The sequence below is a fragment of the Oreochromis niloticus genome, linkage group LG18 (assembly GCF_001858045.2).
Source record: "Oreochromis niloticus isolate F11D_XX linkage group LG18, O_niloticus_UMD_NMBU, whole genome shotgun sequence".
In the NCBI taxonomy this organism is placed as follows: Eukaryota; Metazoa; Chordata; class Actinopteri; order Cichliformes; family Cichlidae; genus Oreochromis; species Oreochromis niloticus.
In genome coordinates this window covers 21,181,992-21,208,035 of record NC_031982.2, presented here as the reverse complement: position 1 = coordinate 21,208,035, position 26,044 = coordinate 21,181,992, and the positions used below count along the sequence as shown (strand labels likewise).

The following is a 26,044-nucleotide window of genomic DNA, read 5'->3' as shown; positions in this document are numbered from 1 at the left end:
GGGAGAAAAATTATACTTTCTTCCTTACTGCAGTCGAAAAAAGGTAAATTTCTTTTTAGATTAGGAGTTTGTATTGAGACATATGGTGAGTTCTTTTTTTTTAATTTCCAAATTCAGCATATGTAAAGTATTTTAAATTACTTTCTCCCCGGTCATTAACATCAATAATGTGCTACCTACTTAATTACTTACTATTAATGCAACACTAACAACGCAGTAACATATGATACACTTTTGCTTTTCCTTATTGCAGTTTTGACTTAAGTGAGAAGTGGACTGGAGGGAGGACCAATGAAAGTCAGTAGACACAAGACAAAATGCATGTGTGTGAATCAGAGGGAGAAGAAAGTTCAACATGCAAGGCCTAGAGGTAGGGACATTAGATGAGGTAAATACCTGGGATCAACCATCCAAAGTAACACAAGTGCACGAGACAGGTGAAGAAGCATCTCTAGGCAAGGTGGAATGGGTGGAGATGAGTGGCAGAAGTGATTTATGACAGAAGGACAGCGCCAAGAGTGAAAAGCAAGGTTTAAAAGTAGGTTGTGAGACTTGATAAGATGTAAGGTTTGGAAACAGATTTCCAATGGGAATGACCAGGATGGACATGATTAGAAATGGACACATCAGGGAGTCAGCTCAGGTTAAGTGGTTTGGAGACAAGGGTCAGGAGGCCAAGATGAGATGTTTTGCATGTTTGGACATGTGCTAAGGATGGATAGTGAATACACTGGACAAAGAATCCTGAATATGGAGCTGCCAGGCAGGAAAAAAAGAGGAAGACCACAGTAATGATTCATGGGCATAGTGAAGTAGGACATGCAGGGATGGTCTCATAGAGGACGATGCTAGGGATAGGGTGAGATGGAGGCAGATGATCTGCTGTGGCAACCCCTTAACAGAGCAGAAGAAGAAGAAGACTTAAGTGTTATTATTAATGCACGACTTTCACTTTTAAAATAACATTAGTTACTCAGAGTTAAGCAAATCCTAATCTTCACAGTAAAGATTAAATATTTCATTTAATATTCTTGCATATTGGTTTTAAATTACAAATGTCAACCCACTGCCATTTACCATGTGTTGATATGGGCTGCTTAAAGAGTTTATTGTTCATTGCTTGAGCATGTTTTAACCTGTATTTCTTATTCAGTTTGCAATTGTATTGAGAGCTGTAGCTGAATTACTGAAGAAAAAGATTGAAAGTGCTGCCATCCTTTTGAAACACAGTATTTAAATGTAATTACAGCAGGAGCTCTTTTACATCAATATGCTCATTTATTCAAAGTATTAACATATCAAGAAGATGCTCTATATCTGCCTATCTAAATAATTCAGGCATATGGTGGAAATTGGTGGCTCGTAAATAATTTATACCCTAGTCACTTTACAATACTTTGTCGTGGTTGCATTTATTACATTTCAGTTGACTAATGAAATCTAATAAACACAACCAAGACAAAGTTAAAAGCTTAAATATTAACACAAGAAAGTAGAATTTATAATTATAGACTGTAACATTTAAAATATTCCAGAGGATTGAAAATGAGAAGACGCCAGCTAATCAATCACAATCAGCTTTGCTGTTGATGTGTTTGAACTTTGTGGATTTGTGTGGATGACAGAGCACTAAAGTCAGATGAGAGCTCACACCAAAGACGTTAGATCAGCGTTGATCCATGCATGTCTGTAATAAGCACACAAGTATGACACATCAGAATCTCCTCAGTAAAACCTCTAATAAAAAGAGGCTGGCACCCATGTCGCCAGCTGATTGTGTGTGTGCATTTTAATAGTGTTAGACTTATTCTTGCCAAATGTTTCTTCTACAAGGTCCATTTAACCTTTTTCATTGTTTCCATTGGAATAGAATTCAACATTTACAATCACAAATGATTCCAGGTCTGCCATTAGTCCCTTCACTGTCCATCTAACTCAGACACTAAGACCTCCAGGCTTAATCTGGCCTAAGCTGGTGAGACGCACTAAAGCACAGAGGAATCAGGATTGCATCCACTGGGGACATTGTCCTAATCCCCTTCTGCCCTCTCCCTTGTAAACACTGTTCTCTTCGTCAGGGTCGCTCATGCTTTTCCCCACCTCTCGCTCTCTCTGTCGCGATGTGCTACAGAACGGACGCCGGGACAACATAGAGAGGAAAGGAGTGAAAAGTGTGGATTTCTTATGATCTCAAAGAGACTTGAGCCTCACGTGGCGAGTGAGGCCTCATGGTCGGAGCATGCCATATGCTAGAGCGGTGAGGCAGTGGGAGATCAGGCCCACGTCTACACTGCGGGGGATCAAACGCACTAGGGCCCTGATGTGGCAGCGGATACGGGGACTGGTCCGGGCCTGCCGGCATGGTGCGGGGTACCCAGTCAACTATAATGACCCAGACCGAGAAGAGCAGGAGATGGTGTGCCTTGAGGTATGGATGTGTAGTTTTTGTTTTTTTTGTTTGTTTTTTTCTATTGCTTTTTTAAATTGTTATTTATTGTTATATATAGCACTAATACTAATTCTACTACTACTATTTCCTTTAGAGCTAATTTTCATGGAACTCATGCAGTCTCTATCTAATTAAGTAAACCTAAAACTCTATAACAATTTAATACATTTTCCTCAGAATATATTTTACAGAATTTTCAACATTCTTAGCAGTATGGTTCTTATGTAATACAGCGCCAATAATCAACACAAGATATCTAAAAATTAACAGAATACTACTGTTGACTATTGTAATCCCCAGCAAATGAGACATCCTTCATGCTATCTTTTGTTGTTACGGCAACCAGATTGGTCTTGTAGCATCATCAGCTTTTTTTGCTTCACGCCAAACTTCTATTCAGGGAAGCACTTCCTGTTTGAACGGGGCTTAAGAAGATTAAAAGATAGCGTGCCTTGAAATAGTGTGATACAAGTCATTAGAAATCTAAAAACAAAATCACATGGTCAGTCACACAGAAAAAAATGGCTGACAACCTGCATTAACATCTCAGTGCGATATTTAATAAGTAATGACCGAATCAGAGTGTTGTGGATGCACCCACAGGCTTACAATGTGATTTTGCTTGGAGTCTGGCAACAGAATCATTCTCGGTAAATGGATAAACAAAGATTTCCGATGGCTTTCTGTAGTAAGGAGAGTTGTGTTGCTATTCACAGTGGGGAAGGGATTGTAAGAGAACTGTGAGGACAAGGGAGCTGTTTCCATAATGAGAGAGGAGTCGGTTCAGGTTATCAAAGAAAGTTATTCTGCAGTCAGGTATCTTGGTGCAGGAACACGGCTTGTTGATTTTCAGTTAATATGTGTAACAATATCAACCCAAGCTAGACTAAACTCACAGACATGAAACGTGACTGCACACAGTTTATTGAAACTTGTGGATGTTAACATCAAACTTAGAAAGCCATAAAAACCCTTCTCATGGTAAAGCACTGGGGTTACACATTTTCTGTTAACATATACTGATGAGTGCAAGTAAACAGTTATCTTGCCCTAGCAGATGCAGATAACTAACTTAAAAATCGGGGAGTTGTCAGTCTGTCACCGAGATGCAGCAAACGTCTCAATCTGATTTCAAACTGTGGACACTGAAGCGCAGGGTGAAACCTTTAGATCGCCAGGACACCCTGACGACATCAGAATAACTCTGTGTCTACTGAGTCTATGCACAGTCTGCCACAGTAATGATCATTCATGTGCAGCTTTTAATATCAGGCTACTAAAATGATCGACTATCCAGTTTATTTGATTTGTTTTGGATAATGAACTTCACCTTTGGCACATGCATACTTATTTTCTAAAAATGGCTTGGCCCGTTGTTATCTTAGTATCACTTTATCATGTTCAGACAGCTTTTTTCAAAACCAACTGTGAAAGAAATTTCATTCATTTACAAGTGATTGTTTAATTATGCTCCAATTGCAAAGAGACAAAGTTCATACAGAATTACAAAAATTATAATTGCCATGTCCGGAAAAGGCCAGAGCTCTTAACCTTTATTTCAAAGAGGTCAGACTGGAAAGAGGTCCAATGAGACCTCTTTGACTGCTGGCGGACTCAAGCAGAGAATGATGCTTTCTGTGTTCACTAACTTTCTTGAGTCAAACTGAGCTACTGGTACACAGCACAGATCACTCTGTGTCCTTAGACACTTCAATTCAAAGAGAGAGAATGAAAAGGGCGTTCCATTCCTCCTCCAGGTTCGGCAGAGATACAACAGACAGTGTGCATGGAGCAAGGCAACAGAATTGATTCTCAATACAAGAAAGAATAAGCGTTCACATTAACGCAAATGAACAAAGATGTAAAATCAAATTAAAATGGAGAAGCCAAGCCTGCGCTTACTTTCTGGCACTGGGAATAGACATACATATTCTATACACTAATGCTTAAACAAGTTCCCTCCCAGTGTATTATTTTTATTTATGTTACAGTTATTTACAGTTATTTAATATTATGTTGTCCCATGGTGAACTCCCCTCTATGAAGATGCACACTATCCCCATATTAGTGAAAAATAAGTTCTTTAAACAAATTTCAGAACATCCATGTAGACGAGAATGCATTTTAAAATGCTTTTCAGTGCTTTTCTGCAGTTGGCTTTCATAACAGGCAGCACACATACCTGAAAAACTCTACCGACAGAACAAAGGCCCACAGTATCTCCCAAGGTTTTCCACAAATGGTAGTTATTGGATAATCAAAAAAAAAATCACTGCTTTACTAATGATCTATGATTTTGTAATCGTGTTCATGTGCTTTTGTTTGTGAATTTTATACTTGTTTTTTGACATTTGTTTGATATGTTGTATGGTTATAGGTTTTTTTTTGTCAGTCATCTGCTTCAGGCTCATGTTTATTCATAGATTCCGTTGCATTTTATTTTATTGTGTGTAAATGCCACCTGCCAACAACTGCAGATGAAAATAACCACATGGCTAAATCTGGCATAACTGCATGATGGGCATAAGTGGTCATGCAAAAGTGCATTGTACCTTTGAAATAAACTTAAACATTAGCATATGAGAAATGAAATGTCTAGTACTCGATTCAGCTCCAGAGATCAGCATAGGCTCTGAATGGACTGTAAAACTCAAAATTACACACAAAATTTTCATGACATTTAAGAAAGCGGATCCAGTATTACAGGATGTTGCTGTGCACAAAGCTACAAAATTATTTGTCCTGCAAAGTACTAAAATGTTTAAATTATCCTGAAACAAATCTATTTGCCTCTAAATAATTGTGCTGAACTGGATCCCTCTGTGAAGCGACCCATCTCCCCCAAGTTACGTAGATAAAGTGATGTTAAATTTAAAAGCAAAAGAAGTGATGAATCTGTGACTCAGTTACAATAATTAGCAAAACTGATTAGGCATGATTAAACTGAGTCTGACATTTAGAGTGCAAACAGCAATTTGATCAACACACTTCAGGGGAACAGAACAATTCATTACAAAAAAACAAAAAAACAAAAATGGCAAGTGAGATTCAAAGAGAGATAAAATTATATTTGATTGATTGATTGATTTGATTGAACAGCTTCTCACAGATACCATGCATGATCTCTTGAAGTGTTTAAGTTGGTAACCATAGACCGTCTCCAGAACCTACCTGCATATTGAGCTCCGGTAATCAAATCTAAAGTTCATTCTGTCTCCCTTTAACCCACACGATGACTTGAATCCCTTTAATCACCCACAAAAAGATTCTATTCATCTCGTCACACGGCTCTGTCGTCCTATTCTCCTTTGTGACCTTGTGTGTTCAGGCAAACTCCCACTTCTGCTCGGCCTTGTGCCATCTGAGGAAGTGTGTGTGCGTTAAAGTATACACCCACATAAGTATCATTTATTGCTTGTGTGTATGTGCATGTGTCAACCTCACAGCCCTATCTGTGGGTCTAACATGAACACAAGGGGAGGTGTTAAATGAAGTTCTGTGGAGAAAGTCACATGATAACATCTCGGGGGTAATAAAGACGTGTCAGTGCTCTAAGTGCACCCCGGTTGAGCTCAGTCACAAAGTAAATAATGTGAGCAGGAAACAAATTCACTCTTTGCCCCCTTTTTTTGATAAAATAACAGAACAGATGAATGCCTGTTTCCCAAGTGGAGCCACTGGCAGTGTCATAGAACAGTACTGGGTTTTTGCAGAAAGTGTAAGAACAGTTCTCCATGGAGTCTCCACACTCACATTTTGTACCACTTCTTATTCCAGTGTGGAATTGGTGAGATTATTTTTTAGGGCACCAGGAGGCATCTTGACTGGCAACATGGCCCCAAAACACACCGCACAAAAGCTCTGGTGTAAATTAAGAGGAATAAACTGGGTGTGTTACGCTTTAGTTCTGCAGAAAAGACAGGTATTGTGGGCAGAGTGCCACCTGGTGATAGTAAAAAAGCAATACATGGCCTATAGTCAAAGCAAAAGTGTCATTAATGGCATATAATGGATCACACTGAACATGAATGAAAATATATTGTACTGCACAATTATACACTGTAATACCTGTGCAGATGTGTAAAATGATCAGGGAAAACCAAGCGAGAGCTCATAACACTCCAAAAAGCTTTCCATGTTGAAATCCATGGGCACACTTTAAGTCAGCAGAATATGGTGTCTTCCTATGTTGTAGATGCACGGAGCACATCATGTTAGTGCCGTAGCTCAGTCAACCTCCAGGTGGCAGTGTTGTCTTTTACAATAACACGGGTCGCAGGCCTGTGCTGTGGATTTAAACACGTAAGTCTGATAGATAATACTCTGTAAAGGGAAGGAAATTAGGGGGGAGGATAGAGGAGGAAATAGAAGCCTAGGATTTCACTTATACCCAAAAGAGACAATTCACGTTGAAAGGATTTAGAGGTAGAAGTACTGCAACAGAATTCAAATATATAGTTTCGTCATCCCTCCCCTGTTTGTGATTAAGCCTTTAAAGCGTTTAAACAAATATATTTCCTGTGAGCGGATAAAACATACCGTATGCATCTGAATTTCTGCATGGCGTATCCATGCGTTGAAATATGAGCTCCAGGGTTTCTCTCACGACGTAATGTCACACTAAACTTCACAAATGATTTAACATTAGTTGGCAAAGTCATGGCATCCTCCTGCAGGGTTTAGCTGAAAGCAGTGGTGCACTTCATTAGCCGCTGAAGGTTTCAGCACCACAGACAGCGACTTCAAGCAAAGCCTCACTGGCGCAGTCACCCCGACTAAAAAGTGTTTTTTTCCAGGTATTCTTGTTAAATATGTTGAGATTTGTTTTAATAGCAGTAGCGTTAAGTTTTAGGATGTTTTATTAATTTATTATTTATATACCTGGTACGAGTTTCTAATAAACTTGCCTCACGCAGTTATTCCTATAACGGTCTCTTACTGGAGTCTCAGTACCTGCTCAGCAAACCTGTGCCATACTGTAGGGTTTTATGCTCTTCGTCGGTCTACTACGAGCTTGAGAGAGGACGCATGCGTACTGACTTGAAGCAGCCGGTCGGGGGGAAAAAAAGCCTTATGTGCCATCGGATGTAATCAAGGCAAAGAATTACCTCTTCTCGCTGTGCATACATGGTGAAATTGTAAGTACTGGTAGAAAAAGCGATGTATCATTGCACTGACATGTTGTGAGCAGAGAGTTTGAGGCCGTTACCCGGTATTTTTTTTTCTTTTTTCTTTAATGGCATGTCACTATCTAGCTGTACAGCGGGCTTTTAACGGGTCTAGGCAGTGTCTTTTCGGTGGTTGTCCAGGGCGATGAAGCTCTACGGTTCTTCATGGTGGCACTTTCCATTGATATGATTCGCGACTTGCTAATGCAATGGTTTCTGCTGTGAAATCGCTCAGGAGCCATTAAACCTCAGTGTCGTCCACGTTTATGCCGCTGTGAAGGAGAACAGCGGTTTATTTGGCGTTATCATGATTTATTCTCTGAATTGATACGACCACCCCCCCACCTCCTCCTCCCCCCCATTTCATCGTCTATGGCTGTTGAGTCGAAGCATAGCCTACTGCAATAGTGTCAGCTTTGAAGTACCCGAACACCTAACGCGTAAAATATGCCATTCGGCAAGGCGCACGAAATCTGCAGCTGAAGCCAGCTCCGAATCTGAGAGAGACCACGGATCCATTTTAGAAATGACCAAACGGTATTGTATTCTCTGAAAGGATGTGATAGAGCGATGCTGCGGTTATAGATTTGCAAGCTGCGCCTTCAGCCCTCCCCGCCACCCGTGGACCAAATCTCTAGACATTTTTTTAAGCATCGTTTCTTGTGTCAGGTAGTGGCCGGATGATGCCGACAGCTTTGTTACATAAATGATCTGACAGGATTTGGCAGTGCCTGACCTGGTGATGACACATTTGTTAAAATCAGACAAGAAGTCATTCTGTGAGCATAGCCTGTCTGTAGTCTATAGGCCTACACACCAAGGGGATTCTGATGAATACACTAGACCTATAGTCACAGTAATTACTCATGTACATGATAAATGTAGCCCAGAGGTTCATGACAATCTGAGCTTGTCAACTACAAATCCCTCCTCACTCCCCCTGAAAAAAGGCAAACATTTTCAATATTTGCAAGAGTATTTAATTTATTGCTCCACTTGGATTCAGTGAGCATTGTAAATCTTTTAATGCGGTGCTTTTACAACAAGGCTTTCACAAATGGGATATTTTACATTTTGGATTACAGATATCGAACCTATGGTCTAAAATCCACTCTCTTTTTTTTTGGAGTGTGTGAGGGAGCACACAGCCAGTTTGAGATTAGAAAGACTGAAATGTTCTTGGCGGGTGCATATTTGGCAGCAGGCGAAACAAAATCAGCAAAGTGTTACTCCATACTTGTTTCCTCAAAACAGCATTCCTTTGCAGTGAGACCTCTGGGGATGCCGGCACATGCTTCGACCAGAAAGCATCAGCAGCCCATCTAAGAAACAGATTGGTGTCAACCTGTGAGGCAAATCTAGATAAATTTGATGAATCTGTCCTGGTGAAAGTACTAGGGAAAAAATAGGCTCATGATCAGGATTTCACACTATCATCAGCTCTACTGTCAGAACACCCAGTGATGCCCTTACTACCCTTGTTACCCTGGGACTGATTTGTATCACATGAATGCATTGCAGGCCAAGAGATTTTTCTTACAAGACAAAATCTCTGTTGAATACTATTTCTGACATGAACAGTCTGAACTCAGCGCCTCCCTCTCCCCTCCCCTCTGTCTATAGCCCATGGGATCAGAGCGGATGGAGATGCGAAAGAGGCAGATGTCGGTGCAGCAGGAGTCGGCAGCGGGGGGAACTGCACCGGCCCAGCAGGACCAGCCGGGCCAGGCTAACCCACGGGGCTCGAATGCATGTTGCTTCTGCTGGTGTTGCTGCTGTAGCTGTTCCTGGTAGGTGTTTCCCCAACCGAGAAATCACCGATTGTGGCACAAACATGGCCGACATTATTGCACACAAGGCAGGACACTCTCAACTACCGTGTCTTAACCGCAGGATTCCGCTTGTGTTTCATGGGCTTGACATTTTTTCTTTTTTTGCGAATCTGTGTCTAGCAGCACCGTGACTACAATGAACTAAAGATCATGCAGGGAGTGCATCTGCTAGGCACACTGTTACAGTTTTAATAAGCCCATTAATTGTCTTGATTTCTGTAGTGTTACTGGAAATTTAGAGTTGGAGTTGGAGTAAAAATCAAAGTAGTTGGCAAATATATATTTGACTCTGTAATTTTCTGTAATTGAGTACAGTACAGAGAGCATATTTAAACGATGCTGACATATGGCTAAAGTTGCAAGAAACTTTTAAACTTACAACTGAACCTCAAATATTTTTTGGGGAAACAAACTTTTTTTTGTGAGGCTTTTTAACCTTTCTCTGATAGGACAGTGAAGAAAAGGACAGTGGCCTCAAGGTGGATTCAAACCCAGGTCTTCTGCATTAGTCTTACACCATACGTGTCTCCTGCTTAACCCACTGAGATAAATCTGCACCCCTATTTGGAAACACCATTAAGTGAACTATTTTCATTATATAAGAGACAGTTTGCAAAAGCACCGCCATGCTGGCTTTGATTTAAAACCCAGGAGTGGACAGCCCACGAGAGGCGTTTGTCCAGTCAGTTTCCGCTTGGTGTTTGTGCCGTTGTAGGAGGCTAGGAGGGAGCTCATCTGTCAATCATTTATCATGACACTATTTAGTTGCTGCCCATGAAGCGTCCAGTACTTGGAAAGCAGTTGCAATGCTTCATGTCCAAAGATATCAGTGCGGCCATATAACATCGAGCACACTCACACGATTTAAAAAACGGTGGTTAAATGCGTACATACAGAGAGAGTGCATGCAGCAAATTACAAAGTTGGTTTTCAAGCAAAAATGACAATTATTGGTCTCAGCTTCTTCTCATTATAGTTAACTTTACATGTTTGTGATTACGGCTGTTGGTTAAGTAAATCAAGCTATATGAATACACACTTTGGCCTAGAAGACACATTATGACGTGTCATACACAGTAGAAATAATCATTACTTGAATTCATACACACATTCACTCTGCGCGGACTTGTGCATGACTTTAAAGGTCGAATATATTGTACTCCATTTAACTTACACTTCATATAAATTATTGATGTATTTGTATAATTAATAAATATACTAATAAAGAGCTCCTTTGTAAGCACACCTGCTAATAAAATGGAGGAAAGCTAAATGTATTCATAGTAACTGTAATGGTATAAAATTCTTATTTCGCACACCAAGTATGTTTATATGTCTGTGTTACCATTAGGAATGAAGATCGAGATGATAGGAACCGAAAGGCATCTTATGACGTCAAGGAAGGGACCACAGACTGTGAAGACTGGTCAGCTTATATCACTGTACAAAAATGTGTTTTGATTTTTTTTTTTGTAGTTAAATGCATCCTCTTGGCTAAAGGCATTCTCTCGCTTATTCTGCACAGTCCTAAGCCCACGTTGGAGGAGGTGCGCTCATGGGGGCAGTCGTTTGACAAGCTGATGTGCTGTCCAGCGGGGAGAAACTCTTTTCGACAGTTTCTTCGCACTGAGTTCAGCGAGGAGAACATGCTTTTCTGGCTAGCCTGTGAGGAGTTCAGGAAAGAGACCAATAAGAGTATGATAGAGGAGAAGGCTCGGGTCATCTACGAAGACTACATCTCCATTCTATCACCTAAAGAGGTCAGAGAGCTTTGATTTCATTGTTTTACAAAATTTAGCGACCTGTTCGAACAAATACTGAAAGTAAGTGTGAGGGTGCGGGGAGGGGGGTGCTGCTGTGTCTAGAAACATCTAGACACAGCAGCACACTCCTTACATAGTGAGCTTTAAACATCTAGTGATATAAACTGTTAGCGTTCGACAAAGGTTAGCCATTTCCCCTTGACTCCAGTCTTTGTGCAAAGCTAAGTTAACCAGTTCAAAAACTGTATATAAAAGATGGATGTAGCCCTATTTCTTTCTTTCTGTTTGGACACTTTCTTAATGCACTTCCACTCTTAATCACTAGTTTAGATGGAACAGGTTCATTTTGGTCTCACTGGGGAAAAATATCAATACAGAGAATACAGAACAATAAGCCACTACTGTGTGATTGTAAAGTCTCCTTGGTTTTACTGGTGTGATCCATGCCTTGAATAAGCCTGCTAGATGGTGACAGCCAAAAGGCTCCACTGGAGGCTTCAGTGAGTGACTGCACAGAGCCCTGGTCCATCTTTTCTATACAGTCTATTAGCTTTCAGATTGTCATCAAATTTTCAGTCGTGAAGCAAACAGTAACATTTCTCAAGTTTTTGTCGCACCAAAAGAGCACACGCTGTTCTTCCCTAATGGGCTATTCTCTCGACTCCCAGGTGAGCCTCGACTCCCGTGTGCGCGAGACGATTAACAGGAACATGCTGGAGCCCACATTGCACACCTTCGACGATGCCCAGCTGCAGATCTACACACTAATGCAAAGAGACTCGTATCCCCGCTACATGAACTCCCCAGCCTACAAAAACCTGCTCAACACCCTGTCAGAGCAGTCCCCTGAATCTTAGGGTGGTGATGACCTGTGATCTTTTAACTCTCTTTACCCCTCTCCCAGTCCTTACCCCCCTTTTTTAAATTTTTTTCTTTGTATGTTCAGTGTAGGATTACATGAATCAGGCCTCGGGCCTGTCCCCTCCCAGGGATCTCAGCGCTATTGTGATCTGCACCTGACTGAAGACACTCAGGTCTTAAAATCTCCCGAGGGCTTGACATCACAAGTACTGCTACAGATCAACAAAGCAAAACACTCCAAAGGAATATGAATACATTTTAATTCTTTTGTTTTTCTTTTTCTTTCTTTTGATAGAAATAATCTATTTTATTTGTGTTCAGAGTTTTTTATGGTCTGTTGTTTTTTGTATGATCGTTTGGGGGGAAAATGATTCCTACTGTAGACTATATATTTATGAGTTTGTAAATAGTAAAAATGGAATTGTGGGTATTTTATGTGGAAACGCCTGGTTCTATTTACTGCGTACAAAAATCAAAGCTCAAGTCAAAGGCTACACGTTAGCTCTACTTGCAGGCAGCTTTGTGGGGTACTGTACTGATTTTACCTTGGTTTCACCCCGTTTGGTCACGTAACCTCACACTTCAGTACCTGTGACAGCGACTTGGCAACTCCAGTTCATGTAGAACCTGTGCGTGATTGAGAAATACTGTAAGCGTGGTGATCAGTGAAGTAACAGAAAGTGACAACAGCTCTTGTCACGGCGTGCAATTCGTTTCCTTAAGAAACTTAAATCAATGATGGAAGGGTGTTTTAACTTTTGTTACTTGAGCTTAACCACAAACGATTGCCTGTCTAAGATGTTTATTTGAATTCAAGTGTTACTCACTGCACACCTCATAGGTTTATTATAGTTTTACAAGTGTGACATAAGTAATTCTATTTACCAGATGAAGTATTTTTTATTTATTGATGTATACAAACAATACAGAAAAACAAGTACAAATCATATTTAAGTCCTGTGATGGACCAAACTCTACTAAGCAGTCAAAAAAATTTAAATAATGTTATTTTTAAAGAGTATATGGCTCTGTGTTATAGGCCTGTAATTTCCTAATAATGTTCCAGAAGGTTTCCTTGAAGATATTCTAATTTGAGACTAAATATAAGGAAAATTATTCCATCATTTAAACCCAAATAAATATGAATTCATATTGTTGTAAGACCTAAACAGCTGGAATGGATTCTGTTTTCACGCTGAGAGTAAGAAGATTTATGATGTTCTCAAATTTTAAATGTAAAGCTTTTCATTCTCAATTTCCGCTTAAATATTTGCTCGTATTTATTTGACCTTCTTCTCGGGCTAATTAGAATTTATTCCAAGTCATTTCTAGGGAACCTTCTGGAATATACTCTGAAATTACAAAAAAACCAAAAAAATCACTATTTAAGAAACATAGCTCGTCTATGATATATAATTTGACATATGATTATCAGTGACAGTAGGTTTCAGGCCAGGTTAGCAGCAACACCAAAGCTACCATGTAAACTGTGCTCATATGTTTTATCGAGAGTGTTTCACTGAGTAAAATTGGAGTTGCCAAGTGTTTAATACTTTTATGTACTCTAATAGTTTTAGTTGAATTACTTTGTTGCCTCACAAACGTGTCACTCAAAGACAAGATCCTCACATGGGGAAGTGCCTTGACATTCAGTTTTACGACATCTTTCTCATGGGCAACGGTTGCTTTCAAACGCTTGCCATAAGCGTGGTTACTGGAGCGTGAAGTCAGTTTACTGGAAATTGTCCCTTTCATTGGCCAAATTATTACGTGTTTTGTCTTGATTTCTTAGTCGTGACTACATCAGTTCACTTTGGTAGGGCAGAGGCTGACGACAGCACATGTCAAACAAAGATCGGTGGACGGGCCGGTTGATCTGAACTTCTTACCAACCTGCGTGCAATCTGAGCTGATGGGTTCACCGCGCGGATCAACCTCAAAACACAATCTAAGCCAGTGGTTTGGAGTGATGCCTATAAATGTTTCTTTCTTTTCTGTTTACTATATGAAATGTGTTATTTTGCGCTGAGTTTACTGAAGAATACATTTTTAAAAAAAATACGAATAATGTGAATGTTTACAGTAAATGGTTGATTTTATTTTTTTTTTCTGCTACTCTCCGAGAAAATAATGACTTGTGGGCATTTCGATTAAGATAAAATAAAGCACAATAATTTTACTGACTCTGGAATGATTTAATCAGCAAACCGCATGACACCAATATCAGGAAAATGTGTCAGGAAATGACTTTAATAATGTCCTAACAGCAAATTCAACCAACTCAGTTAGTTCACTGATAGGAATGGAAGAATTCTTTCAGTACATCTGCCTCTGTGTAAGTTTGAGCATTTTAAATTCATGATTCTGTTGGGAGACATTTCTTTTAAAAATAACACCGATCAGGTGAAATCCTAATTAAGAACATTTAAAATCAAAAGTAATGAATTCTGTGAACTCCCTGAAATAAACGGTAATGTTCACATGAGCACAACATGTCAATTAGGATTAAACCTGGTGAGAGCTTTTGGCAAAAACAGTTTATCTTAAGTGCACAGAGGATTGTAGCAATATGTAGTTACTCGTGTACCACACTATTTTGAAATGCTTTATAAACTTTGAAAAGTTTACTCTTTCACAGTACTGTGCAAAAGTCTTGAGCCGTATCTAATTTCTTTATATTTTCCTTCAGACTGTATAATATCCATCTATATCTATATCTTATTATTTTTATTCTTTCCCTGAAGGTCTTTTAAAGTTTCTCTTTGAGAATTAGCTGCTTTTTACTATCTTTTTAGTTTTTGTTTTGTTTGTTTGTCAAGCCACTTAACCCTTATCTGTGAAACATAAAAGCAAGAGATGAACCAGTGTTGTGTTGTTGTGTCTACACATAACAGACAACCTAGCATAGAACCAATTTTAAATTCTATCTTTAGGTACAAAGGTAACACAGTTTGACAGGTACAAACATGCAACACTCTGTTAAACCAATTTAATTAAATAAATAGGATAAATTCTACTTAACTCACACATTGACAGTTTGATTTAAAATTCACTGTCTAAATTTTAATTGTAACTATATAGGAATATTTTGCTGTGTCTGAATTTTATACAGGGAGGTTCTTTCATAAAAATGGCCATTGAATTCACAATAAAAAATGTTTCAAAAAAGGTTCAATTAAAAAATAAATAAGAAGGTGAGATAAAACATATAGAGAAGTGTAATGTCTACCACCAGGCCTTCCTCAGTTTTAGCCCTTTTCAATGAATAATAAAAAAAAAAATCTTAATCTTGTATTACTGTTCAGTTTGTGTGGTGGTGAAGCAGCAGAACAGCCCATCAACATAAAGTGGTTGCACCTGGCTATTTCAAAAAAAAAAAAAAAAAAATCCTGGAGGAAGCAGAAAACAATTGGTGCATCTTCCCTGCTCCAGCCAACGATATTATCCTGTCCCTGGATGGATTAATATGCATACATCAGCATTCGCTTTGATGTGATGAATATTCCATCAATTACAAATGTATACTCTGTAACACGCACACACACACACACACACACACACACACATAGAAGATGTTTGTTCTCTCAGATCCGACCTGCTTAGTATAATTTTAAAGATTTAAATAACCAGAAGAGACTGAAAACCCATCATAAAAGACAGCTAATGAAAAGCAGCTCTTTTTAATCAAATGGATTACACTTTATTGGGAAATTAAATAAAACAATGCAATGTTGTGAGGGGGAAGCAAAACAACATTGTCCAAAGTGTTAAAACTACATATAAAAAATGCAGATAAAAGAGCATGAGATAAGATCCATCGCATATATCTGACGGTGAGAAACAACTAATAACGATAGTAAAAGAATTTTTAGGGGAAGGCGTTGAGGGAACCGACAATGAGCTCAATCTATTAACAAGATATTTACTTAAACAGTAACCGCAGTGGCATCTTTGTATGGCATGTTGTGTACCATGTACCACAGAATAGAAAGCCCCAATCTGTTGCAGATAGACAGAATCTGGTCCAGGAATTTTGCTACTTGTTGGAGTGCCGTGGATGATGCCCGCAGATTCAGCAGAACTAGGACAAAAAAAAGAATTATAATAATAAAAATGATCAAATAAAAAATTAAAAAATCATGGGATAGGATAGGATTTTTTGTTTTTGCAACACTGATCTTCAAGTTACAACCAAGTAGGTAGAAGGCAGAGTCATGAGTCTTCTTCTTGGTCATGGCATTTGTTTATTTAAAAAATAAATGAATAAATAGATAAATAGAGCAGAGGGCACCATACGCATACCTTTAGAGGAACAAATTGCAATAAAAGCAACAACAGCTTTACACACACCAGATATGTGTGCACTGTGTATTTAGTCAGTATCACACATTCAATTAACGTACACATCGAGCAAGTGTGGTTGTTGCAGACCCCGCAGTCATGGAAAATCTACTCCCATGGATGGTCGGCTGAGGGTCTGACCTCTACAAACAGGCCCTTTTAGATTTTAATCAACATGAGCCTGAATGTGGCATCAGTTAGCCGTTTTTCTAAAGGTACCTGACAAACAGATAAATGGTTTCTTTAATCATTTCTAACTGGCTAACATAATAAAATATCTTTCATCCCTTTCTTTTAAAGGAAAAATATCAATATAATTTGAGACCAAGAACTTGGGAAGACTTAATTTCTAATATACCCCAAACCTGTATTACACTAATAACATATGCAGGACTGAGGGTAAAAAGTGTAAATTTGTAAATAAATGTTTTTGCTAATTTAACACCAAAAGACAGCTACTCTGTTTCTGTGACCCAAAAGATGGAACAAAACAAATAAAACATTTTTTAGGCATCTGCCAAACTGTATCTTTAACCATTTGAATGGTTCCACAACTGGTACATCTCTGCTGTAGACAAGCTTAGTGCGCCATCTAAACTTCTATCGCTGAAGTTTAAGTCTGATGGATGATGGAAGTCTACAGGCTAATGCACTGCAAGACTGACTCAACAAAACCTGCATTAGGGCACATACCTTCCATCTATTTCCGCATTCATTGCAGAAGACAAACGTGGTCATTGGCTCATCAGCACTGCGAGTTTGAACCTGGGAAAGAAAACGGAAAAAGAAGGTCACTTAAAATCAGACTACTAAATCAGCGTATGCTCTATCATTACCAATATACATGGCTTTATCAGATTTCACATTTTCTGAACAAATTAAATAACTACAACCTCCACAAAGACCTCTACAGGCAGCCTGCATATCCATACCTGTGTGTAGGTGCAGCTCTTTCCCTTGCATTTGCCGCAGGTGAACAGATCAGTCTGAGTGCCCCCAGTGGTGGCCATCTGGTGGTCCCTGACAGCCTCTTTGGTCAAATTCTTCCTCATTTCCTTCAGCTCATCACTGGCCATTTCCTACAGCGAGGGAAAAATAAGAAAGAAAAAGTGTCAATAAGTGTTTAAGTAAACCAAATCTGCTGTCACGAGAGAGCGAAATATATAATCAATGACAATTACTAAGGGCACTGTCTGTCTCTTGAGATTGTGCCATCAACAGCTCACACACCTCTGCGGTCATCTTAGCCATCCGCTCAGGGGTTACGCTCCCGCACAGCACGGTCCTCCTTAAATTTGGGTTCTTCATATCCTTCAGATTTGAGATTCGGCTCCTCACGCGGTTCTTATATTTCATGTCTGTGTTCTTAAACTCTTGAAAGATGCGTAATTGCAGGTCAAAGAATTCAACTTTACCAATGAATTTATATAATAATAACAAAAAGAAATCCCTGGCCTTTCAGGTGGCTTAGTGCTGATGCTTCTAGTCGATTATTAGAATGGTTAATGTAGTCATTTATCAAGCATGCCTACCGTTCTTTGTTTTAGGTTCTCCAATGTCTCTTTATTTGTGTAACACGCTATAATTAAAGGGTGCTAGTGTTCAGACAAAACAAGTGATTCAAAAGATGAAAGGCACAATGTGCTCATTTATATCACCAGCACCAAAATACACAACAGACACTGAGAAGACAGAACATCATGAAATAACAAAACTCTGCTTCTAAAGAGTTCAATAAGAGGGCAGGCATAGCTCAGTAGGTAGCGTGGTCACCCCCATAATCGGAAGCTCGGGGGTTCTAATCCACTGAACGGCTACCCTGAGGTACCCCTGAGCAAGGTACTGTCCTCTGACTCAGTGAAGCAGTGGCTGCCCACTGCTTCACTGAGTGAATGGGTCAAATGCAGAGAGAGTAATTTCCCCACGGGGATCAATAAAGTATACATTATTATAATGTAAAGGATATATTCTTCAATCTGTGCTCCAAGTTCGTCACAATCAGCACCAATAGCGATATAATCATCTGTAAAGGAAAAAGCATCAGGCAGTGGACAAAAACAAAGAGTAAGCAAACACAATTACAGATAAGTGCGGTGGAAAGTTTGTCATATTAAAGTTTCAGATTACCTCCAGTCTGCAGAGCGCTTGCTAGCATCTCTCGGCACTTAATCCTGATGGAGTCAGAGGTGCTCGGGGCACGAGGAAAGGTGTTGATTAATGTGTTGGAAGCAACTTCACTGGGTTCACTCTTGCTGCTGGAATTGCTGCTGGAGCTGCTATAGGACCAATAAGAAGTGTCATAATCAGTTAGGAAGCAAAACACACTAAGAAGCAGTAGATATAGTTGGTGCTTTCAGCTGCTAACTTGTTTCCCAAGGAGTCACCACAGTGGATGGATCTGCATGTCTGATTTGATGCTGACTACACCAGATGCCCTTCCTGAGGCAACTCTCCCATTTATCCAGGCTCAAGGCTTGAACTATGAGTACACTAGCTTAGCTGAGGCTTGGTTTATATCTTCTCCAACTCCTAAGTATGAAAGATGTATTCCAGGTGAACACTAAAATGGAGAGCATTGCTAAAAGCGTGCATTAGGAAAAAAAAAGTTTTCCTTATTACCTTTCTTCTTTTGCCTCTGGGCTTCCTTGTGAAGGAGAGACGACAGGCGTTGATTGTTCTTTCCTCTTCTCCTCTGAAGCTTTATCTCCAGCTCCTGGCTCATCTGGAGAATGAGTGAGAAGAATTAAGAAGGCATCAGAATCAAGGAAGTGAGAGGTGAAGGGAAGGCCATTCCAGGAGCTTAATGTTAGCCTGCTTTATCCATCCCAAAAACCAGTTGTTATGTGTTTTTGGGTTCACTGTCCTGATGGAACACCCAACTGTGTCCAGGTTTCAACCATAAAGCTGTTGATTTGGGGTAAAGTTGCAAATTTTGGAGGAAGTTCTGCTTCATGATTATGCCATCAACTTTGTGCAATGTAACAGTAGCACTGACAGCTACTGTGGCATTATGCCCCAGAGCATAATGCCACCACCACGATGCTTGCTTGAGCAGTTGCTTCTTTCTTTGTTTTCACGTTCTCAGTCCACGGAGATGTAAAACTTGCTTCACTTTGGAGTGAACACACTGGTGTTTCCAGCAGTTTCCAAGGCATGCTTGAGGCTTGGTGGTTCTTGAGTTGTTCTTTTACATCCTAACAAATTGCCTCTCATCTGAGGGTCACAGTTTGAGTGTATTTCCAGACCTTGGCAAAGTGGTATTTGAATAAATTGTACTTTCATAAAATTATTTGAACTGAAACTCTTAGAACCTGTTGTTGTTTAGAGGAGACCTTCCCAGCTTGAGTAAATCTACAAATCTCCTTCTTATATCTTCACTGAATTCCTTGGAGTTTGTTTTGAGTATTGCAGAGTCTGACGAGTCCTGTAAAACAAATCCTTTTTATGCTGGCAAAGACACTACCAGTTGTAGTTATGAGTGTGCAATCAATCATGATCACTTTAAGCCTTGTCAAATTAAAAAGACATTGCAGAAGCTTCAGCATGTTTTAAAAGATTTGAGTGTATGTATATATTTGAGGCTGTATTTGACCCTATGTGTTTTTCATGTGGATGAAAGAAAATCCAAAATAAATTCAAACTTTTACACACAATTCTTGTTTTTTTTTTTTGTTTTGTTTGTTTTTGATTTTTCTCATTAAAAAGAAATAAGAAAAAGAAAAGTTCAAAGAAATCACTAAAAGCCCAAAATTACCATCACATTCATGCCCTTGACCACAAATGCAGCCAGCCATAAAACATAAGGGGCCTTTCACATCGGACGCAGCATGGGCTGCATTCACCGCTAACTACAGCAAAGAACCCAAAATTTGTGTGGTTGTGTCGTGTGGTTGAACTGGCGCAGCAGTAGGCTTCATTTCTACTGGTCGTTCACACAACCAATAGAAACATCACGGCACGCTGCAGTCAAACTTTGACCATGGCATGTGCAAGTACTGGCGTACCTTGATTTTTGCAGCCGGAAACTGTTATTGCATGGCACACACAATAGAAATGAATGGGTTGCAGTGCACAGCGATGTGCGTGCCGCATCCGATGGGAAAGGGCCTTAAGCTGAGCAAGAGCAAAGGTATGCAATAAGGATGGAGGAATCAAGCCAGATTAAACAAAATTAATATTACTTTGTAATTTCCCTTAAAGCGTAAACATAAGGCTGGGAAATAGACTGTAAATATGAGTGGCATAAGTATCAATAATCATTATGACATTTTAAACGGATAATAAACAAACAACAGTGAAACTCAAAGAGAAATCCAGATTTATGTATAAATCCAATTATAATAGAAAAGACACATTTAATCCCCTGCAGCGGTATTGATTTCACTTTACAAACCACAAACTCTTTAGGCATTTAGAAAAAGAATAAGTATTATGTCTATTTTACACCTCAATGAAAACATCTCTTCTCTCTAATCTTCTCTGGCTGATGCTTGTCTTTACTCAAATCTTCACTCAAACTGCTGGCTGCTGTTCATTTGTTTGTGCTGCTGAACAGCTCACTTACTCACAACTCCGTGGGTTGAGAATTGGTGTCAGCAATTTATAAAAAGAACAAGAGGACATTTTTGACAGCTGGTGTACCCGGCAGAGTGCAATGTGTTACAGTAAAATAAGGGGGGAAAAAATTCAAAATTGGCTCGGTTTCATGAAGATCGATAGGCGTTGAAACAAGCATGCCTAACAGCTTTAGACATGCAAAAGATATCTCCAAGTACATTATAGAAGCAATTTTGCACAGCCTGAAGTAAACATAAGACAAAAATAATAATTACCCAAAAGCTTCTTCCATGACTTGATCAAGGATTTTGCAAGAGATGTAACCTCCTCATCTGTGCTTTGTTTACGGATGGCATTAACGGACATCCCGATTCTGGTAGACTGTGGAAAAGACATTGTGTCAGAGCATCTGGGTTTCGCGCTGCCTGTGTCCAGGACAAAGCCAGAGAACACATGACCAAGATACCTGCAGCAGCTCCAGAGTCATGGGGATACTGCGCAGCTCCTTCAAGAGATCCAAAGCTCCAGCCTGCAGAATAAAGAGGAGGGATGATCATTTAGACCACAACACACTTTTTTTTTTTTTTTGCTCTAAACTGATTACTCAGCTCTATCATCAACATGAGTAAGACCAGAGCTGTGTTTAGCCACAAGAAAACATAGTAAAACAAAAAAGGAAAATGTGGTGCTTCGAACATCCTGCTATGTTATGGAAGCTTGTGCTAATGGCAGCTCATTAATCACTCTGCACTGTCTCAGTAATATGACAGGATCTATACACATGTTACTGCTGATACATTTGCACATCTGGCACAAACACCAAGAGCAAAAATTTGTAAACACCTTTTGGCCACTTTTAATTAAAAGACTAGTTAAAAGACAAATGTTGTTCAAACCGGCAGCTTCTTTGAATTCAATCTACTCCAGATTATACGTAATTTAGGAATCCTTAGATACAACAGTCTAAACAACTGATACTGGCCTTTCAGCCTTGTCTGCTTTTAGAAAGTAAGATGACACATCCTGGTGATTGTGACCAGTGTTTATCTTCTGGGTCACATCATCGGAGGTCCAGGCCTGCCAAGTAAAGCCACTGTGCCCCATTGGCTAAATTCTTCTGATAACATTTAAATATAAGGTACATTAATGAAAAACATATCCACCTATATGACTAATTGCAGTGCAAAGTTAATTATTCAGTTAACATTATTTTGGTGCTTCTGCAGCAATTGTGGTAACTGGTTTGACTGAGGAAGACACTGAGCAGATTGGCCTGTGCAGGTCAGACTTTGGGCACTACCCCTCATGTCTCTTTGAAATTAAATGTGTTAAATGTGGTAGGCAGGAGACAGAGCAGGACATTTGCTAAACGAAGACTGTAGCTGGATCTCCAGCTCTGCTAGAGTTATCTCATCGAAGCATGTGCAACAGATTGCCTTTATTATTATTACTACAAGTAACACCAGAGGAACACTGTCCATTTACCATTTAAACAAACAAAAGCAAAGTGAAGGGGTGTGTGTCATATTTTGGATTTAAGACTGAAGTATTTATATTAAGCAGATAGAAAAATGTACAATTGGTTTCTCAGTCAACTGGGAAAAAACAGAATAATAATAATGATAACAATAATAATAATAATAATAATAATAATAATAATAATGATAATAAAAAATCTTAATGGAAATCTATTTTCTTTGCATAACAAATGAGATATGTTATTGTTAAATAGTAGAAAAACTAATTTTATGGTATTTTACTCAAACAGAAACCAAAAATATGTAGAACATGCGTGTATCCAGAAAACAGTAGGGTTATGAACAGGGTAAGCTTTAACAAAATTTTGGAGGTTTCACACTCTAAATTTTAGTAGTCATAGTGACAAATTGCTATTAACAAAATCATGTAAATGTGTTGGGTTATTGGTCAAAGACATTTTAATTTTATTTGATGTTATCCTACTTATTTTGAGAAATAACAGATTTTACAAAAGAAAGTTATACAAGCTACAAATTGATCCAAGGTCAAAACCTTTTTTATGGGTATAAACTTCTGAAGTTTACTGAATCTCACATTTTTCCAAATTCCCGTTTAACATAAAATGTAGTATTTGAACTCAATGACAGACTATATGAGCTTATCTCAATATACACTTCCTTTCGCACACACAACACACAAGAAAAACAGCTCTTGAGGAGAAACTCTGTATAGTAGGCATTTTTAATAATAGACCACCCCTCTAAATTTTAATTCAGCACAAGAAAAATCATACTATTTTCATGTGCCGTTGGATTAGTGTAATTATACTTCAGGATAGGGTAATTTTAAGATATTTTCAGTGATCATGTACGCTGGGCATCGTACACGTAATCTGTCTATATTATCTGACGTTTAGGCTCCTATTTATAAGCTCTGTGCGGAGTATCACTTCACAATTGATTTGAAACTATGAAGCTAACTCTTTCCTTACACTATGATGGTAATCTCTTATAATCTCCCGACTTTCATTTTTTGGGGGATTCTAGATTGTATATTGGACTGCTACAGTCTTTTGATTACATTATCTTTTACACTTTAAGGTTCCGTTTATTAATCGAGGAAATAATCAGCAGATTAACGGATAATCATTAGCTGCAGCTTTGTTTATGTTTATGCAATGATGCTTGGACTACAGGAGCGGCAGCTTGGTAGCTAACAGTTAGCCAATTAGCTACTAAGAAACCTCCCCCAACAAACCCCAAATGAAACCTAAACCGAAGGATAACAGAACAATATCACTCTAATTTGTTTAACGATTTGATATTCAGTCATTAAATTAGCTAAAAGTGACCAGATCTAGAATTTTATTATTGCCTTGCGAGGCCAGAAAGCTGACAGCGGTTAGTAGGATGCTACGTGGCTAAGTCCTAGCAACATAGAAACCTCCCATTCACATAAACAGACTCGCAAGGGAGCTAATTAGCGGCTAACCCATTAGTCATAACAACAGGTAGGTTAGGTTTGGAGCTAATTGCTGAGGGCAAGGACCGGTAAACCATCGTCAGCTGAACAACACAACAGTGCAGAATTTTTGTTGACAACTTTGGGGTTATTTAGCATACGTCGAGCCCGATCCTGACTGGATCTTCCAGTTAGCGCTCATGTTAGCTACACCATCAGTCAGATCGGCATTCATTCCCTCACACACGTCTTACCCCGTTTTTCTTCTGCGCCATTTTATCGATCTTCTTCGCAATTCTGATGACCTCCTCTTCTTCCTTTTTGCCCATGGTGACCGAGCTGGTAAAGTCCAAATGAATTAGAAGCAAACCAGAAACTAAATTTGCCACAAAGACCACGCCACTGAACAGAAAGCAGCGGCAGTGACGGCTAGTCGGCGGACCGGGACCGCACACCGACCGCAGCAGACCTGACTAGTAGATTCACGATGAGCTCAAGGGAACTCAATCGAGACGCAACCTTCTGGAAGCCTGAAATCCCAGAACAGCTATCACCTAGTCAATTTAATCAAAGAAGAGACTTTCCGAATACCGAGATAAAACTATATTTTATAACATCTGCCATTTCTATCTTCGTACAAAGCCTGGATCTTTTTTTAATCAGCATGGCGACCTGTTGTTAGATAGCGCCAAAGTGCCACCCGGATCTAGGTTCACAATTGGAGACAATCCAACTTGACCAACAGCCTAAACACTCCTGCTTTATGTTTCCACATAAACAGTCACTCACATAACAGGTTACCGTCCAGAACTTACACAATACATAAGTTGTAATCGTTTTGTATTTTCTAGTTAGTTCTAGTTTTGTTTTGTTTTTTTGTTTGTTTTCTGTTTGTTTCTATGTTTTGTTTTTGAGGCAGTTCACCTCATTCAGTTCCCAGAGCAGGTTTGCTCGTTTCAGTTTAGTTTTTATTGTGCAAAAATGTTTATAGTTTTAGTTCAGTTTAAATTAGTTAAATTGTTTTTTTCCCCAATAATACTAATACTACTACTACTACTACTACTAATAATAATAATAACAATAATAATAATGATAATAATAATAATATGTTACTGACATATATATTACTGTATATTACTGGCATCAGAAACTCAGTTCAAGCTAAAAAACTAAAGTTAAACAAGACAGCTGCCATTGTCCAGGAGGCAAGGCACACCCTGGACATCTATTGTAGAGCTATTGTGGAGCCCACCTAGGCTATATTTTTAACTGGACTTCATATTTTTCAGTTTCACTGCCCTGCTTTACCAGTGTGTAAGTTTACTGACTGATTGCATGTGTTCATATTTGGTCAACAAAGCTCATTCTAATAGATCAGAAAAGAAAGTTGGCCTCTGACCTTTTGGATATAAAATGTAATGATGTTATCCTATTAGACATATGTGTGAAACCAGGTGAATTTGACATTTGGCATAAAAAAAGCAGACAAAAAAATCAGAAAGATCCAGCTTGTTCATCCTTAAGTCCTTAAGTATGTGTTTGTACAAATTCCTTCAAGGGATAGGATACAATATGAGGAATATTTTATTTAAAAGTTAGGAAAGGACTGAAATAAATAATTTACAGGATAATGTGACAGACAGACAGGCACCCTGACATTATGAAGACCTTTGGTCTGTCACCACTGCAGAGGTATAAAAAAAAATGTCACAGTTTGCTGGACTAAGTGGACATGCAGAGTGGTGGTGTCATGGCTTCATTGTAAGCTGGGGTTTGGGAGTTTAAGTTCATGTGAAAACACAGATGCTGACATCTTGTCAAGCGGTTAAAATATACAATATCTATTAGATTTGCCCCAAGCAGTGGTTAATAATGTATTACTGAGTGTAATTAAAAGCTCATGAAAGAGCCCCTGTTTTTCTGAAGGAATTATTAGTTGGACTCGGGCTTTTGAAGAAGGCACGACTGTTGTTTGGTTCAAACTTGTAACCTTTGAGGACCACAATCCAGGCCACAGTGATGGCAGACTGTTGATCTTACACTGTGACACGACTGACTTGCTAATTTGGATCTTAGTAATCCAAAGATACCAGCATGTGACATTACCACCTAATGACTGAAGGTTAGGCAAAC

The 26,044-nt window shown here is 39.1% G+C and overlaps 2 protein-coding genes across 4 annotated transcripts; one reads left to right on the top strand and one right to left on the bottom strand.

The window, feature by feature from the left end:
- Positions 1-28: 28 nt before the first annotated feature.
- Positions 29-16,091, top strand: rgs20 (regulator of G protein signaling 20). 2 transcript variants are annotated; one of them, XM_025900616.1, is made up of 7 exons: positions 29-43; positions 254-370; positions 2,132-2,428; positions 9,241-9,407; positions 10,801-10,875; positions 10,975-11,209; positions 11,881-16,091. In XM_025900616.1, exons 3-7 carry the CDS (start codon positions 2,240-2,242, stop codon positions 12,067-12,069), a joined length of 855 nt encoding a protein of 284 aa, XP_025756401.1. In that variant the 5' UTR covers positions 29-43; positions 254-370; positions 2,132-2,239; the 3' UTR covers positions 12,070-16,091. The 2 variants fall into 2 exon arrangements, with proteins under 2 accessions (XP_025756401.1, XP_013125091.1); XM_013269637.3 differs by lacking the exons at positions 29-43; positions 254-370; positions 2,132-2,428 and adding an exon at positions 7,430-7,587.
- tcea1 (transcription elongation factor A (SII), 1) lies at positions 15,749-24,414 on the bottom strand. 2 transcript variants are annotated; one of them, XM_025900615.1, is made up of 10 exons: positions 24,166-24,414; positions 21,438-21,500; positions 21,247-21,352; positions 19,034-19,136; positions 18,542-18,687; positions 18,381-18,437; positions 17,645-17,799; positions 17,347-17,493; positions 17,108-17,179; positions 15,749-16,154 (listed from the first exon to the last, which is right to left on the bottom strand). In XM_025900615.1, the coding sequence occupies exons 1-10, from the start codon at positions 24,238-24,240 to the stop codon at positions 16,146-16,148; spliced, it is 933 nt and encodes a 310-aa protein (XP_025756400.1). In that variant the 5' UTR covers positions 24,241-24,414; the 3' UTR covers positions 15,749-16,145. The 2 variants fall into 2 exon arrangements, with proteins under 2 accessions (XP_025756400.1, XP_003438112.1); XM_003438064.4 differs by having other exon boundaries at positions 18,542-18,690; positions 24,166-24,411.
- Between the last annotated feature and the right edge of the window lie 1,630 nt (positions 24,415-26,044).